The 18,036-nt window shown below is 45.9% G+C and overlaps 1 protein-coding gene across 1 annotated transcript; it reads right to left on the reverse strand.

Moving 5' to 3' along the window:
• Window positions 1-10,549: 10,549 nt before the first annotated feature.
• Window positions 10,550-17,275, reverse strand: LOC143149683 (organic solute transporter subunit alpha). The gene is made up of 6 exons (XM_076317251.1): window positions 17,150-17,275; window positions 14,397-14,592; window positions 12,814-13,045; window positions 12,021-12,177; window positions 11,406-11,546; window positions 10,550-10,812 (listed from the first exon to the last, which is right to left on the reverse strand). The coding sequence occupies exons 1-6, from the start codon at window positions 17,238-17,240 to the stop codon at window positions 10,550-10,552; spliced, it is 1,080 nt and encodes a 359-aa protein (XP_076173366.1). The 5' UTR covers window positions 17,241-17,275.
• Window positions 17,276-18,036: the final 761 nt, after the last annotated feature.

The raw sequence follows: 18,036 nt of genomic DNA on the forward strand, positions 1-18,036 counted from the left end.
AGCGTAACGACGTTTTTGTTAATCGACTTCGGAGTTTGCGTCTCGAGGACGTCTGACTCGCGAGAAATTAATTTGCACCGCGATCGTCGATCACGCGGAACCCGTTCCCATCGAGGATCGATCGTCTAAGCATTCCTAGGGAACGCCGAGACGGGAATGGCGTCGATAAAAGCCGCATTAAGGATACGGTGGTTAAAGCGGCGAAAATTGGCCGGGTTCGGTCGCGATCGTTATGCTCTGTCTTACAACATTCATAATTCGTAAATAACAGCGTTGGCGTTGAGCTCTGTGGGGGCGCCGTGACTCCGCGGGCGTTTAGCATATTTTATATAGACGAGGAACGCGAGTCGGCGGACCAAAGTGTACAAAAAGACCCCTAAATAGACCAGCCGATGGAAGACAGCTGGAAGGATCGAGATTCGATCGGGAATCCCTTTGCATTCTTATTATCGAACATGTTTAATGGTCTCGCTACGAAATAACAAACGAGTACAAGATGGAGCTACGGATAAAATTAAAAAATCAAACACACTCGGGGATCGATTACCGGTCGATGAAATCGAATAACCGCCGGGAGATTTTTCTTCTCCGATTCGATATCGGTAACGATGACAGGCGTCGATCATCGACCGCGAGTAACGACGATGAAATAACGATCGACGCATTGTACCGAATTTCGATTATCGTGATCGCGACACGCGTCTCGTTTCGGTAAAAAGATGCACGTCTGCATCAAGGTTGCTCCGAGCGGACTGTCGCGAAAGCTGAGAGAAAAAGAAAGAAGGATCGTGGGTTTCGAGCTTGAAGGGTTAATTCGAAGGAGAACCGAGAAGTTGTTCCCCGGTGAGTGGCAGGGCGCGAGCATTGCATTGAAATTCAAATTAAAATTATGAAATTATCCGAGGGAAAAAGACCAGACGGACGTAGCGGCGGCGGCGGCGGCGGCGGCCAATTTTCGGGCAATTTCGTGGTGGGCCAACTGCCTCTGTCCCCTCCCGCCCCTCCATTTTTCTGCTCGGGACTCGGATCTCGGAGAAAATAATGGGCCGCGCCGTCGGCGACCATATGGTCGCGTGGTAGAAACGGGGCCCGAGCAACGGAACGAAGAAGGGGCCCCGAATGGCGAAAATTCACGGCCACTTTGACCTACACCGACGCTTCTGCTCTCTTCCGGATGATAGATCGTCGGCGATCCAGGATCTCTCGATCTCCTAGAAACGCGTACAATTCCACACGGGGCGTCTCGATCTCGGCCTTCTGGTTTCTTTCAATTTCTCGCTCGACCGGAAAATACGAAAAAGAATACAGATTTTTCAAGGTGCACAATTTACTTGGAAAAGTTCTTCGCGTGGCTTTCTTCGCGCGTCTCGATTTTGGAATAATGTTTCCAAAGGAAACGCAAACGATAGATAATTCAAAGCGTAGCTTCAACCTGTAGAGTTCAATCGCGATAAGAAACTTCTTTGCGCAAGTTTTTCCGTGCTGTATACTTTGATTTTAGTACAACGTTTTCGTAGCTGCAACGAGTGTAGATCATTCACGGTGTGAAAATTCTCCGTGTATATTTTTCTTACAGTTTCGATTTTAGAGAAATATTCTCGCATCGCAGATTTCGCGCTGTTTCTCAATTTCGACACGAACGTTTCCAATATTAACCTTTCCTTGTACCGTAAGGAGGACGTAAAAGTGCGCTCGTCGAAGAAGAACGGTCGCTCGGGATGTCTCTTTTTATTATTGTTTTTCAGTGTTTTTTTTTTTTTTTAATCAAAGAGCGTAACTGTGTATATAATTTTGCGCTCGTTAAAGCCACGTTCTGTATTCCGTTTTACTCGAATATGACGAGCAGCGCGCGGAGGTGAACACGAGGAGCACCGTGTTCCCTGAGAGCTTTTGCGTGTTGATTAATTATTATTGTTGCGTCGTTCGTCTAGAACAAGGTCCGCCTCATTAGTCGATATCTCCGACCAAAGACTCCGAAGATAAGGAAATTGAATGCTTCGCGCAACCTCGTTAGCGTTGCCGAATAAACGAAGCCGGAATCTTGGAAAACGAGACGACCGTTTCTCGTTTTCGTCTCGGGAATCGGACGCACGTTCGATCCACGAGCGTGTAATTAATAGTTGACGTGACTCGACGTGATTATCCGCGTGTTTCGCCGTTCGGCGAGAACCGGGGCAAACCGGTCGGTGTACGTACAACGCGATCGCGTTTTAGCTCGTTGCGTGAAACCAACTCTGACAATTGTGAAACTTTGCTCGCGGTCTCCCTTCGGAGCAACGCGTGATCGATTAGTCGCTCGCGGAGAGGGCGATCGTCGCTCCGAAACTATTACGACCAATGATGGATAGTTTTTCAGGTATCCGACATTCACACGGGAAGGTATACCGCGCGAGGAAAATATTCCACCTTGGCGGTGAAAGTAGACATTTTCAGGGACCCTTTGAACAACATTGCGAGTAGTTTTCGACTTTCGAAGCACGCAGAAGTTACACACCGGAGTTATTTGTAAACCTCTCGATGTCTTCGACTCAACTTGGACGGTTCAGTGTCGAGAACAAGCGGTGAGATAAATTTAACGGAAAATTATCTCCAAGAAGACTACACGGGAGACAAGGAACGATCGAAGGGAAGAAATCGATCGAAAATATGGACCGACGAGGAAATCTTCATCTGTCGATTTCGTCGAGAGATTACGAATCGAAACCGGGGTTCGACGAACGTGAAAAATCTCTGGTCCCGATCGAAAAGCACGGTTCCAGCTTGAAAGTCGGTCGAATCCATCGCTGGCGTCGGAAGAAGCGGGCAGCCTTCTTTGTATCCACCTCCGCAACATTTTCGGCAGACACGGCCGCGCCTTCGAGGCGTATTTTTTCCCGGAGATAAGTTCTCGGTCCCGCGTGCCATATGTCGACGATCTCGAAAAGCGTTTTCCGATTTCTCGTTCGCGGGACAGATGGCCACGCGCTCTCCACCAGGAGCTGGAAGTCCTCCGTCGAGTTTCCTGCAGCTGATCCATCGAGAAGGAGGAGGAGGCGGAGGAGGAGGAGGTCGATAGGAAAATTTATCGTCCGCACTTCGAGGCTGAGTGTCTATCGGGGTTCAAAAAGAGGCTGCGCCCTTCGTTCGAGTGGAAGCATGCGACAATTCTTTCGACCCCGAGTAGCGATTATGGCCCATTAAGGTGATCACAGCGCGGCGAACGAAGACGTCACGTTCACGACGTCCTCTTTCTCGGTAACGCATCGTACGCTCTTCCCGCGTAGGAGAACTTTTTTTTCTTCTCAACGCAACCGTTTATAGCTATTTTAGGGCCTACGGGGGGCCAAACTCGGCATCACCGAGGAAAGAAAACAAACCGAGTTCCCGGTAATAATTTTCGGCTTCCTTTCTCCAACTGTTTTTATACCTCTGGCGAACAATACCGTACCGTGAATCGAACCTGTCCGAGACTCGTCGGGGATTATCGGTAACAATCGTACAGACACCGGGTACACTCGACGAATCAGAATCGCGAACTCGAGTACGTTTTACCTTTTCTTTACGAACTGTACCGAGCTCGAACCAAGCAGACCTTACGCTCGAGAGTTTGGAACGTACACAGTTATACCTCTCGAGATTTAGAAGAAATTGGCTATTAATTAGCCGGTACATCAGCGATATCGTGTTATATTCGCACGGACTCGACTGGAATCGTAAAATTCACGGGAATCCATAAATTCCGCGGGGAACGTAGCGACGAAACGTACCCCCGCTAACGAGACAACCTTTATTGTAAATCATAAAGCTAATTACGTTAAGAGTCGCTAAACCGGCTCATTAGGTCGCGAAATATCTTGTCGCGTCGTTTTTTACCCATCCTTCTCCCACCGTGTCTTCTAAAAAAAACGAGAAAAAAAAAGGAAAGAAAAAAAAAATCCCCAAGGCTATCTACTCGAGAGACAGAGGTGGAGGCCGGCATAGAAAACAATTTGGACGCGGGATTCGAGTCTGCCGCCTTAATTAGTTCCACGGAGGAAGATTACCAATCAACAATTTGGGAATTACGACACGCCGCGATTCCCAAATTGCCCCTCGATCTACGTTGCTCGGGTGTAATTGGTTCGTTTCTCGCAAACTAGAAACTCGCGTACGCTCGACGAACCCAATTACGCGGAACCGTTTGTAGAGATCTCTCTACGCTCCTGTTTGCCAAAACCGAACCGAATTTTACGAATAATTTCGAGCGTCGATTTCGACGCGATTCGTAAGAACCGAGTCCATCCATCGGTCTAATCAGTAACGAATATACAAGATTCGGAAATCGTTGGTATCGAGGTCTAGGGAGCCCTTTCGGCGAGTCTGGTGGTATTTATTGGTAATTTACAAGGTACGCCGAGTGTTACCCTGAGATATTATCATTGCTGTCGTTCTTCCCGGTTTATACCGACCGAAGGATCTAATAAGCCGTAAAGGACGAAAAATCTCGATTAAATGCGCTTTCGGGCGAGCAACCGAAACATCCATTCGCGAGACAACGTAATAGCGTAATAAAATAACTGACGCTCGACCGACCACGAAAAGTTCCCTAAAAAACCTTCCACGGAGACGCGAGCAAGAAGAAAGCCGACGCAACGACCGTGAAGGGTGTCCCCCCCCCCCTGGTACCCCCGTTGAGGTACCAACGGGAGATACGATTCTGCGTGTGTGCGGTTCGAGGAAGATTTTTTTCACCCCCTTGGATCGATCCTGGAACCACGAGACCCCCGAACGAAACTGTTAAATCTATTACGCGTTCGAAGCTCGATCGTGATCACGGTCCCGGAGGAAAAAGGTCCGCGATGAAAGGTGAAGGATGAAAGGAGAATCGAGGTAGATAAAAATGGAGAAACGAACGCGGAGGATGGAAGGTAGGGGGTGAGAGGAGGAGACGAACGCGAGGGGGACAGAGAGCGTTTTATAGGCTCGGTGGGCCAGGTCGCAGGTAGGCAACGGACCCTCGAATCGCTCAAAAAAATGAGAGGCCACGCGGTATACTTTTGAGCCCGACGCGCAACGTCCCCTCGGATTCGGATAACCGTCCACGGTGTCCTCTTGGTCTATGCTCGGGCCCAGTTCCCGGCAAGAAAAGGATTCGTGGATAGAAATCGCGATTACGTCCCGACCGAATCCGACGATCCCTATGACTATAATTACGATCATGTTCGGATCTTTAATTTTTTCATCGAAAGGTTCCTCGAACGAGATCCCCGTTAGCAAGTTCCTCTTTCGCGATTGGAAAACGTTTTCGAATAATTCTCATTTCCACGGTCTCGATAACGATACAGTGTACGATATTACTTTGCTCGGTTGCAAACATTGAATACCAGCTCGTGAAAATTTTCCATTGTTACTTCGACGACAAAGCGAACAAGAGTTATTCAAGAACGGGTTATCTTTTGTTCCTTGTTTCAGTGGCTCGATAAGAAGATACCGTGGAACCGATTGTCCATTGTTCGTTTTCCTCGATATCGTAACTTTCGTTTACCATTCCTTTTGTACGATTTACGGGTAATTCGAAGTGGTCGTACGGATGATTCCAAGTTAAAGTTTACATCGGTGACTCGTCTCGCTGATGTTTACCTAGGACTCTCGTAACTCTTGTGTCGAATATTTCGTATCGACGCTGGTTGGGCGATAAATAGCCCGGGAAGTTGGCGATTATACACGAAATCGTTCTTCTCGCCTCGGAGAAGCTTATCCAAGGTAATCCGAAAGAGGTAAACGAAGCGTGGAGCGAAGAATCACCGGCTCGGTTTGTTCGCGACGATGCGCTTTCGGATAAGGTTAATCCTGATCAAGGTAGCGTTCCAACGCGGAGGAATCCTGGCCTGGTCTAGTTCACGGCGACGAAACAGCCGGGAAAGTCGCGAACGAGTTTCGAGGATCCGGGCCCGGAGCGACGAGTTACAATCTTAATTGAATCGGACGCGTGTTCGAGGAACTTCACGAGGAGAGCGCGTAAGCGGATCGGGGAGCTTACCGGGGACGTGTCTGGACGGAAAAGAACGAAACGTCCGTGGATATCGTCCGAGAAATTTCGTGCTTTCTTATCTGGAAACGGTTCTTTCGTAGCCGACAACTCGCGCATGCTAAGTGGATCGTCGCGCGAGTACACCGAAGCGATCCTCCTCGTTGCGTTCTTTTTTCGCGCGGATCTCTTCCGTCGTTGTTATCCATCGGCGTAACGAGGACTTGTTCGCGATATCTCGTGGAATCGAGAGGCAAACGGTTGGAAGCGAGTTTGGAAATGAAATTACTGGAACGGAGTGACATGGATCGTTAAAACTTCGAGTAGATTTACGTTTACGGGCGGTCCGACGATTCGAACACCTTCTTTTACGAGTAAAGATAAGAAATATATGGAAAATAAGAAACTATCGCTCCGTTCCAATTACGTGGACACGGGATCTATTCTTTAAAATCGAAGAAAAGAAAAAAACGACCGCACTAAAATCCATGGTGTACGCGACTCTTTTTTTTCAACTCGAAACGATCTATTAAACGTACCGGTAAAATTACTCCTTTCCCGCGGCACCCTGTAAGAAAAAAAATGTAATCTCTCGGTCGCTGACGGGGAACGTGGAACAAACGCGACGGTACACGGAACGATAAAAATCCTTTGGTACAGCCGACCTCCTCTTACCCCCTTTCCATACGAAATCCGTTTTCCTCGCGTAAAGAATGCCGGTGTACACCGTTCACCGAACGAGAGCCGCGCGTTCGTTTCAGTTTACGCGGGCTGCATCGCGAAGACTCGTCACGTTTCGTAATAATAGATGCAAGGTCGGGGCGAAGCGTGCCCTGCGCCAGAAATCTAGGTGGAACCGGCAGGAATAATAATAAAGGAGAAGGGAACCGTCTTCGTGGAAGTTCCTTATCTCGGAGGCGTTCATCTTCCAGCGCGGAGCCGGTGCCAGCGAAACAAAGACACTTAATATGTCTGGACACGTTATCGGAATATTAATATCCTTTAGCTACGTTCGCGGGCTCTACTCGCCCGTAGGAACACCCCGGTGACAATCGATCGTCGCCGGTGGAAACGTGGAACGAGAAAAATCGGCGCGCCGCTTCGAATGTAAGGGGACACTTCCTGATGCTCCTCGGCGATAATTCATTCCGACGTCGTCGCTTCGAGCAGAGATCCACCGAGCCAGAGACGACGACCACGCGCGGTATTCGAATTTCAGAGTTTGTTTCGCCACTTCTGACCCCGTCCGTGTTCTGTTTTATTTTCACTCGAAAACTTGAGCCGCTCCGAAGCTTCGACCCGGAGGTTGCGCATTATTCAAACTCGAAAGCTACCCGATTGATCAACTTTCGTCTCCGTGTCCTCCTCGGTCCGACCTTTCCCATTTTTCGAGTTTCTTCGTACAGGACGTATCGGTCCCACGAACCGTACCCGATGTTAATTTCTTCCGAACTCGTTGCATATTCCGGTGAACAATCAACGGGTTGTACTAACTTTGCGAGTTTGGGGAGATCGAACGAGTTAGGGCTTGCGAGCTATTTATCACCGATGTGTTAACATCCTGGAGATGTTTTCAGAATCGGTAAAGGTGTCCAGAAATTGGAGAAGATCGAGTGAAAATTTCGAGAGAACCTACCCGAAGGAAACGTCGGAGAGTTTAGAATGTAATCGTTGGAGGTTCATGCGCGTGAAAAATTTCCTTTCGAGTTTAATTTCATTTTCCGTGATTTCCAGACGTCTCTGCGGTCTTCCAAAGACGGGCCCCGAAGAAAAGATTCGAAACGTTCCCGTACAATATCTCCTCCTACGGAACTTCCGTTCCATGGAATTTCACGGTTCCGTTCGTTCTGTTACGAAGTAGCGGACGATCGTCGCAAACTTCGTCCCGGTTTCCTCGGTCGCCTCGAGCGATTTGAGATCCACGGAAACGCGGCGCGCTATTTTCTTTTCTTTTCCTTTTTTTCTCCTTTTTTTGCCAGCGATGAAAAGGTGAAGTCGTGCACCTCGCGCGGCCATTCGAGAGCGAGTCGGTCGGCACCGTGGCATCTGCGTCAAAGAAAATTCATTGGCCTCGTAAAGGGCTTTTTAAGGACTCCCGGCATGCACGGACCCTTCGCTTTAATGTTGATTTTTTGACTTAACGCGAGCGTGTCCGGGCTGGCTACCGTTCTTCTTTGCATCCTGACGAGGAATTCCCATCCAGCTGCACGTGTGTCAACATCTTTCATCGGTCGCATCGCGATACACGCGATAAATTATTTATAAACAGGATCACGGGAAACGTATCGAAGCGGAGCAGCACACCGAGGCTTTACCGTTACGCGCAAACGGGTGTATTTGTTTTTCCTATCCATTGTGGGTATACGAAAGAAAGACCGTACATTGGCTATTACGAACGGATTCCTTGGGGAAGGAACGTCGGTTGGTGCAACGCGAAAAGATTTCTAAACGTTTCGTGTACCTTAAAAATTCTCTGTCGGCAACGAACCGATTACGTTCTTCTACGGGTGTATACGTACATTACGTACACCGGTATCTTTCCGCGTGGAAAATATTTCCTGTCGTTACATTCCTTCGGTAAAAGTAGCACCGCTACTTCGGCAAACTTTCACGTTGATTTTTTCCCTCATTCTTTTTCTATCGTATTCTCTTCGGGAGAAACGTAACCGTAGCCCGATAGACAATTTTTATGGTAAGCGAAACGATCAAAATCCTTTCGTACTGTACCGATTACCGTTCTTTCCACACCGAATCTATTTCTCTCGCGGTAAGAGTATCGCTGCACGGCTAGCCGTACGATCGTTTGGACCACCATGAATTTCCAGCAACGATCTTCGGACTTTTTGATCGGGATCGAAGAAACCACGTCCGCAACCTATTATTTTAAGTCGATTACGCGCTCGAGGATAATTGCGCGTCACAGAGCGTTCATCTCGCGTTTCTTCGGCTACCTAAGGACACACTTTTTTCTTAACGATTTCGTTGAAGAGCGTGGCGTCGGAGAGGCTCTCCTCTCGAACGTTGTTCTCGAGTGGCCCGTACAGACTCCTTTCCGTTTCGTAAGAGGATGCAGAGGCTGCGAGTCATTTGCTCGAGCATCCAGCGTGATTCGTCGACCGACCGTGCGACGCGATAATGCGTAGTGACGGCTCCTGAATCCACGGAAGAGGCGACCCGTATGGTTCTTCTCATAGTTGGTTCCCCGTTTCTTCGTTGCGAGAGACTTCGATGCGTGTGACGAGACTGCGGTAGGCCTCCTCCATTATGGTATCGTGACGTTCGGTGATTGGGAAATCGCTGGAACTCGAGATGACAGCTTAAACGTCGAACAAGTCGCGGCCAATTCTCTTTCGGACCTTCGAGAAAGGTCCTAGGTTCCATCAACGTCTCCACGTTCGAAACTGTATCGTCCATTCTTGACCGATTTCGAATCGTCTTCCAGTTAGGTTTTCGCTCGAGACCGAATTCGAGAAACTTTCGAGCGAGACGGATCATTGGGTAATCCTTGGCCAGGTATCGCTACGTTGGGACGATACTCGAGATGGTAAGCTTGAGTCGTAGATTTAATTTTCTCTTTAAACGCGTTGCATTGTCTATTCTTGACCGAGTTTGAATCGATTAGATTCGCTGCAACCTTCCATCTAAAAATAACAAGACGTTTATATCGAGACCTGTTTGTAGAATTGTATGCACGTTTTGCGTGAACACCGAGCATGGAATAAGATCGAGGCGCAAGTGATTATCGTTTAGTTTTATTAGATACTGTGACAATTCCCCGTGAACTGTGCTACTCCACGTGGGAACGTGTTCCTCCTCGACAGAGTATATTTGGTAACTCACAGTTAGGTAACGAAGTCTTCCGCTATTCTCTAATCAGTACTTTTCCGGGCAGTTTCGATTAACAAACGAGGGCTAGGTACAACGACGAACGAACGCCCTTGCATTCATCCCTCCGTGCTCGAACATTGTTCCAGACTCGTGACAACAGAATCTTATCCATTGAACGTCTCGACGGTGTCGGGCACTTGTCGATTACATATTTCATTTGTAATTAAATGCTTGATCGGTCGAACGATCACGAGCAACGAACTTCGATCGAAAAATTGATTCTCGGTTTGCAATCTCGCGAAACAATTACTTCTCAGCGATACGTACCTACGTTTCTTCGAGTTTCCTTCTAAATCCGTTCAAGTGAATCGTTTACGCGTCACTAGCAATTTCAATTGATAAACTAATCGTAATTGTACATTCGCACATTCGCTTCGTACACCGTAAAAAAACACACGCACACACAGACATGCATCAAAGGTTACACGTCAGAAATTACACATAGGTACTCGCATCGTGTACGAAGTATCGCGTTTCTTAATGGTTAATTGCAATTTCGATCTGGAGATTGTTACAATCGACGATTGTAATCGTAATCGTTTACCGAACGCTGCTTCCCGTATTGTTTCTCGCGTCGATGCATCGTAAGCGATCGAACGATCTTTCGATGATCGCGCGCGCGAGACGGTTCCGATCTTCGATGGAGGTCTCGGTTCCGCGCGTGACAGGATCGATTTAATTCTCGCGCACGGCGGTTAATTGTATATTCGGTACGACGCCGAACTTTGAGGCGAAATCCAGCGCGGTCAGCGTGGAGGACGGTTGCCTGCTGGCCTCGTTGTTATTCGTCGAGCTCGCTTGTTCCACGGTCTTGTCTTTGGACCGATCTGTCGCCTCGGCCGACGTGCTCTCCTCCCTTTCCAGATCCACGTAATAAACGTACCTCGCGGCGTAGCAGAGCAGCAGCATCTCGATTAGCATCAGGGCATTGTAGGTAACTGAAATCGGACAGAGGAAAGTTGTCAGACCTTGTTCTCTTTATCTGGGCGCGTATGGAAATTTTGTCCGGAGTCGGACCAGTCTTTCCGACCCGGTGATTTCGGTACTCTCGGTCGATGAATAGCAAACCAGAAACGACAAGGTCTTTGTATTATCTCGCACGGAGACGGGCAATTCAACAGACGGCCGATTCTTTCGAGCGATTGTACGTCAATTATCGCGCTTAGCTACTCGGAATGGTGACGAGTCCAAGTGCGTGTGTACAAGCGGGAAAAAATTGTACCATTACGACAAGAGGTGTTCGAGAAGTGACACTCGTCGATTGTAATTTATGTATAATAGGGCACAGTGTGAATTCTTTCTTCGGAGGTATCTCGAGTCGAAGGTACACGCCGATAATCCACTAGAGTTATTCGCGACCCGGTGAACGATCTGGATGCTACTCTAATCTATTTTATTTCAATTGGAGAATCTCGTCCATCGAAACACCCTTTGCACGTTCGTTGCTCGTTGAAACGAAACAAAATATTTCTCTGCCACGTCGTCCATTTGTTGTTCTACTTTCCACCGAGCCGAGAAAAGGGAGGATTACCATTCGCATAGATTTGCGGGGTAATTGGCGGATTGCACGGAAACAGGCCCGTTTGCGGCAGACTCTTCACAATGAACGCCTGCAGCTTCGAAAACAACAGCACCATCTGGGACACCGTCGTCTTGCGGTGGAGTTTCGCCTCTGGAAAAATGACCGCGGGTCAGAAACGTATATATCCATTAACACCATGGGGGCGAAGGACAATGGGGGCTTTCCAGGACCTTGAAAATTGCTTCCTGTCGCGCGTTACTTGTGTGGTCCGCGCAGGATAATCGCTGACGAGGCTCAGTTCCGTTTCTACTTTCTACCCGCGTCGAAATCGTCATTTTTCTCGTTAAATGGAAAAACCTCGATCACGAATTTCTTTGGAAACGATTTCGACGATTGTGTTTTGTTTTTTGCTCTCGTCGAAACGTTCGAAAAATTATATTTTTATTCTCAGTTTCGCAGACTCGATAAAATAATGGTCCGGCGGTTACACTCGAGGGAAACCCCTCGTAACGCAGAAAATTGCTCCCGCGGTCGCGTGTTCGGAATAATTTCGTACGCCGCGGATAGCAGGAATAAATTATACAGCCGGGTCCTTCCTCTTAATTAGGCATACACGATTTTTACCTGGAGCTACTTCCTGCAGACTCTTCACGGTAATGGTCAATCCGTATATTCCGAGAAGTATACTAGCCACCGAGGACGGTTGAAGGTAGATACCGTATTGCGTCGCGAGGCTCGGCTCCTCGATCGACATGAACAGGAACACGCAGTACGTCAAGCCCTGAAACGATCGATATTTATATCGATAATTAATGTATCCTAGCCTAGCGAGAAAGGCTAGTAAAAGATTTAAAATTCTTCGATCGTCGATCCGAAAAAGGTCGCGAACGTTTTACTACAGTTCAAAGTCTTTGGCGGAAGAATAGTACTCTCTTTAACTTTCGTTGTAGATTTAATTATAGAAAAGCAATACACAACGAAGAAGATAAATCGAAAAAGATTCAAAGAACGCAGTCTCGGGTTAAAACATCCCTCGGTTCGAATGTTTAAAGCCGCATTGAAGAGAGGCAGTTTAAAATTGTAATATATTTTTTGCTTTCCTTCCGAAATCAACGTTTCCTCGGTTGCGTCACTTTTATCGCGGAGATGCTAATACGCTCGGCGAGCAACCGTGGCATCCATATTAATGGGTCGTGGTTTACTTGTTAGGTGTTGGTGAATTAGCTACGTGGAAGTTCGTACTCTCCGAAGGAATGGAAAAAGAGAATTCTGTAATATCAGGGACGCAGAAAAAGAAGGCAATTTCCCATGGAAGGGACTCTCCTCGGAGTTAACGAGCGAAAAACACTTTCAACGCGGAAAGTAATGGCTGGGAAGTAGGGGTCCGAAAAAGTCTAAGTGGAAAGGAAGAAATAACCTGGATAATGGGAAGTTGCAGGACTACCAGCCTGAGCCAGGACAAATTGGCGTCGGTCATTTGAAGATCCGGAAAGGGCAGACAGGGCCAGCAGCAACAGGGGCCGACTTTCAGCATCAACGGCGGCGGCTTCGTGACCCTTTTCAGACCGATGTGGACGAGCAGCAGATAGAGCCGGTACAGGGATATCGTTAGGAAGATTTGAGTGACCGCCTCTGACAGCAACTGGGTTCTGGAAACGATCGAAAAGATTGTCGGCGATGAAACTATCCGGTTGACGTCACGAACGGAGCAACGAACACCCACGCGAGACACACTTTTTTAATTATCAGTCTGGAACGAAACGATCGCGCGGAGGAAGATCCCTCGACTCTGAAAATGGTAAAGAAAGATTAATAACGCGTAGAAAATTAACGTAGAACCTAGATCGGGGTCTATCGTACTTCAATGTGAATGTGTGTATTTGAATCTTTCAAAGTGCGTGCACTGTTCGAAGTACTTTGTTTCTCGAAATTCTTCCATCTCGTTGGAACCTATTCGCGAGGTACGTTCCGGTAATAACGATCAGGGTTCGAAATAGTCCGCGAAAGTATTAGATAGAATCGTTTCGAGTTCTTCCGGAAACGTTTCTGCCCAGTCGAGAACAACCGGATCGAGTATTTTTGAAAAGGTGATTTCGAAAGGTGTTGTAAATATCAATGGACCTTCGCGGGGATGGAATTTTCGTGTCGCTGTCTCGCCATCGTCGTTTCTTTTATCTGGGGAACGGATCAAAAATTTTCGACATCAGCGGCGCAGGTGTGACACTGCCCGAGGGCCGAGATTATCACGGTTAATCAAGATCATTAGTTCCACGGGCCCGAGATTCTTCTGTTTAAATAAAAAGGAGGCAGAGGAGGAGGATACAGACGAAGAAGAAGAAGAAGAAGAAGAAGAAGAAGAAGAGGAGCTACGCGTTTTCGCGTTTTCTACAGTCCTTTAAGTGGTTTTTCTCGTTCGCTTTGTTACGGATCCCGACCGAAGCTCGTTATCTTTCGCGCGAGGAGTGGATGATCGATGTCGTATCGCCTTTTTTTTTTACAGTCTATAACCTTCAAGATTTATAACGGAGCGTTATATAATACGTTCTCGTGTCGTGAACCTTGAGACATTAATTTACCGTGTACGTTTAAAAAACTGAAAGAACGGTCTCTAAGAATGACCTACATCGTTCAGAGACTAACGATGTTTTAACGAGTTAAGCGAAATACTTATCTAGACGAGTTACGAATAACTGGCACAAAATAAGTAGACGTTGTTCGTTTAATCTCGATACGCGAATAACTCGAAGATATTCGTAATATATCTAGGAACACTCGTGGAATCATTAGCAAGCAATCGTTAATTAGTCGATTGTGTCGATGTGCTTTCGAATCTGAACTGAAACATAAAAAATTACAAAATGTCGAGGAAAACCTTGCGAATTAATCGTTACACGGTGTTTTTACTTCGATCGTGTGACGAATAGGATAATTTTTTATCGCGATTGCAAACTTCGATTGTTGCTCGCTCGATCGACGTTAGAATACGAATTCCCGGTTTACCTTGGTATCGCCATGGTTGTAAGACTGCAGACACTGGCCACCGGATACACCGAGAGGATCATAATGGCGTTGGTTTTGTAAAATTTTGATTCCTTTTGGTACAAGATATTGTGGCAGGCATCCACGGCGAAATACAACGTCAGAGTCGAGAGTATCGCACCGAAACTCAATAGACCTGTACCAAATGCCCCGAAACCTGAAAAATGTAGGAAGCAAGTGACATTTTCGGAATATTTTAAATTTCGCGCCATATGGGAAGGAGTAAAATATGTTTCAAACGAAAGCTTTAATTACAAACGATTCGAAACACATCGAAGATAAACGAGGAATCGCGCCAAAAATTCGCAACAGAAGTGCCCAAACCCGAAGAATGTGCAATGCAAGTGTCACATTACGAATAACGTAATTATGCAGAATAGTAAAGGATTCCTGAAACAAAAATTAACTATTTATGATGTTAACCTTTCAAACCCATGAGCTCGTGTACATTCCAAACTTGGATAACAATATTATTCCCAATTATAAAGATAAAAATACATCAGGTATTACACATTTTTTCAAAATTAATTCAATCGCAAAAGGTTGAACAATACAGAAATAAACTACAACTCGCGGTTTCGGAATTATCGTCACGAACGCTTCCATGATTCTATGTACTTTCGAGATTTAATTGAAATTCGATTTAGTTATATTTATATACGATTATTTGCACGTTCAGATTATGATACTCGTTTCAAGGGTCTTTATCGGAAAGCAGCAATATTGGTACTAGATTAGATGTGTAGAATAAAGTTGAACGTCCTGAAGATTCAACACGATGGAATTGACACTCTGACCCAGGTGGTAAATAATCGACACCGCGTCAATATTCCAATACATAGTTGCTCGTTTACCGATATGTATTACGAAATCGTTTCTTTGACGGATTTGTTGCATCACGTGGATTGGGAAACGGAGAAACGCGGCGCAATAAACCATACGACTCGTTGTTTTTTCATTAACGGAATCCTCGGAGTGTATAATTTTTTCGCCGGATCGAATCTTACTTGCAAGTTAGAAAAAGAGGCTGTAGAAAAAAATGATAAAAAAATACGGTAAAAAGATCGCACTATTTTTAAAAATCGTGCCGAATTTTCAATTCGAATTCCATTTGAATAATTTTCGGACGAACGAACTGTGTTTGTCAATTGGAACGGGGTAAATTCGACCGAAATTATTTCGTTAATATTCGGCCACGATTAGAATTTAGAAGAAGGCGCGCGTAATAATTTTATAAAAGCTAAGAAAGACGTCGGTCGTTATACGTGCATTCGCGTCTCTGATGCAGTTGCACTCGCGCGTTATTGCAACGTTCCGTTCCCGTTCCAGAGACGATTACCTTGTCCAACTTTCCCCGAGGACAAAATTCACCCTCGTGAAAAATTCATTCCCGTGAATTGATTCCCTTCGACGCGGACGAAATTTATGCGCGACGAAAAACGCTTCGCTCGTACTGTTATAAAGTTTCGGCTAAACGCGTTTATGCAAAAGGAAAAAGTACTTAATTCGACAATTTAAATCAGTCGACGCCGCTCGATTATATTCATTTATTCTATGTTAGCGGTACTTTTTACTCTTTTCTCGGGTGAAAGCCCTCGCTACCGCGTTCAAGCCTATCCTTAATGCAAATACGGAACCAGTTTCGACTGGATGTTCAGACGAGGCTTACAAGAACTTCGATTTAAAAATAATTTCAATTTTGGTCTTTGTTTTTTTTTTTTCTTTTGTTCGTTGAGTAATTCGAACGACGCGAGTTCGGACGCGAAACTTTCGAATGGTAGTCACGACGTCGTAACGATCGAATTTCACGAAACGCACGGTTCGAAATAACGATTTTCTCTTTCTTCGGCGAAAGATGATACGGCTAGAGCACGGTTATTACTTTCGAGTTACGTAATTATTGTTTTCAAGGAAGTTTAACGCGTTTTGCTTCGGATACCGACACCGGTGCGCGTCGCGAGCTTCGAGCGAGACTTTCACCGACGCTTGCGCATCTGAGCATGCTCCGTAGATCCCAGCACGCGAAGAGACTGCTGCCACGCGGATCGAACAATGTCGTTTATCAACGACAACGCACCACCGATACTATTATTTTATGATCGTTTTAACGCTAGAATCGATGCATCTTTTGGAAATACGACGAATACTCGAAACGTCGAATGGAACGTGTGCCAGTGTCAACGTATTGCACAACGCAGTCTTTAACGGGTTATAGAACCCGTACTTTCACGTCGAGCATAATTGCAACGTTATCGTATCGAAAACGAGGTATTATTGGCGTACACAATTTCCCAGCAAAGTTGTTCCTCGGTTCGAGAGTTGTCTTAATGGAACGCTACGCGCAACAGTGGTGTGCCAGAATGCTTCGTACCTTACTTTCTACTAATGTTGGCTGCAAAGTCGATACGTAACCACTGTAATTGCGAACACGTACCTTTCGATGAACATTTCAGTGTTTTCTTAACGATAAAATCGATTTAGAAAATCTACGCAAGACGAATTGTATCGAAGACGATCGAACCTTCGCGATCTTCTTGGGCGAGGATTTTTCGACTATTTAAAAAATCGTGAAACGTCAACGAGAAATTTTAGGGAAATTCTATCGATCCTAATATTGCATCATTATTTTGTTTCAAAGTAAACGCTACATTAGTCGTTAGAGAGAAGAAATTTCATGCGAGAACTTTAACGAAAATAAGAACTGGTAAACTTACTTTCTATTTGTTCTATAGCGGACGGAACGTAATGGTGATCACAGGTGAGGTTCCTAAAGCAATTCCCCAAATGTTCGATGTGGCCTGCCATCCTGGTCGGAGCTAGTGTTCTCCTCGCGACGCGATTTCAAAAGGTCTTTGTCTCGTCGATCGAATTCTATCCGACAAGATTCGCGAGTCGGAGAAACAACTCGCGGTCTCGAGCGTTTTAAAAACTACAGGAGAGTCGTGGGCCTCTTGGCCGGTGCACAGTGAGAGTGAGTCCCCACCTTTACCACCGCTCGATTACGATGTTGTAACGGATCGGAAGGAAAATCAATATTACCGCGATCGGCCATGTATCTCTTCTTCGGAACGATTATTCAATTTGTGGTTTGTTCAATTTATTGTTGCACAATGGAGTAATTTAAAAATTGATATTTATGGATGGTTTTCTTTATACAGTTAGTAACGTTGATACTAGGAATCGATGGAACATTAATGTTTGTATAGGTGAAAGTTTCGTTGAAAGTGGAAGAACGTAGATATGGTTTAGCGATAGAGTGAAATGATTTTGTTTTGAGAAAGAAATCCTGTAGTGCATGTTCCAAAGTACAGACACGATAAGATAGAGAAAGGTCATGTTGCGGAGAGAAGAAACTTGAAATGAGAATTTTGACAAAACGGATAAATAATTTTAGTAAATCCCAGTAATTAAAAACGTGCGAAAAGAATAATAAAATATTTTATGGATAGAATAGAAGAATAAATATAGAAGTATATACGCCTATGGTAACTTACCGATAGATGGTGCATACAGAACCAAACGATAAACGGTTCGTTCTTGAAAGTTGGAATTAACCGATTCGATATATCGATCTCTTCGTTTTAGCTTCACGGTGACTGTA

The sequence above is a fragment of the Ptiloglossa arizonensis genome, chromosome 7 (genome assembly GCF_051014685.1).
Source record: "Ptiloglossa arizonensis isolate GNS036 chromosome 7, iyPtiAriz1_principal, whole genome shotgun sequence".
Lineage (NCBI taxonomy): Eukaryota > Metazoa > Arthropoda > Insecta > Hymenoptera > Colletidae > Ptiloglossa > Ptiloglossa arizonensis.

Coding starts and splice junctions, on each gene's coding strand:
- LOC143149683 (XM_076317251.1), bottom strand. CDS start 17,240: ATGGCAGGCCACATCGAACATTTGGGGAATTGCTTTAGGAACCTCACC. Junction 13,046..14,396: donor ACAACCATGGCGATACCAAG/GTAAACCGGGAA, acceptor GATCGTTTCCAG/AACCCAGTTGCTGTCAGAGG. Junction 12,178..12,813: donor TGCAACTTCCCATTATCCAG/GTTATTTCTTCC, acceptor CGATCGTTTCAG/GGCTTGACGTACTGCGTGTT.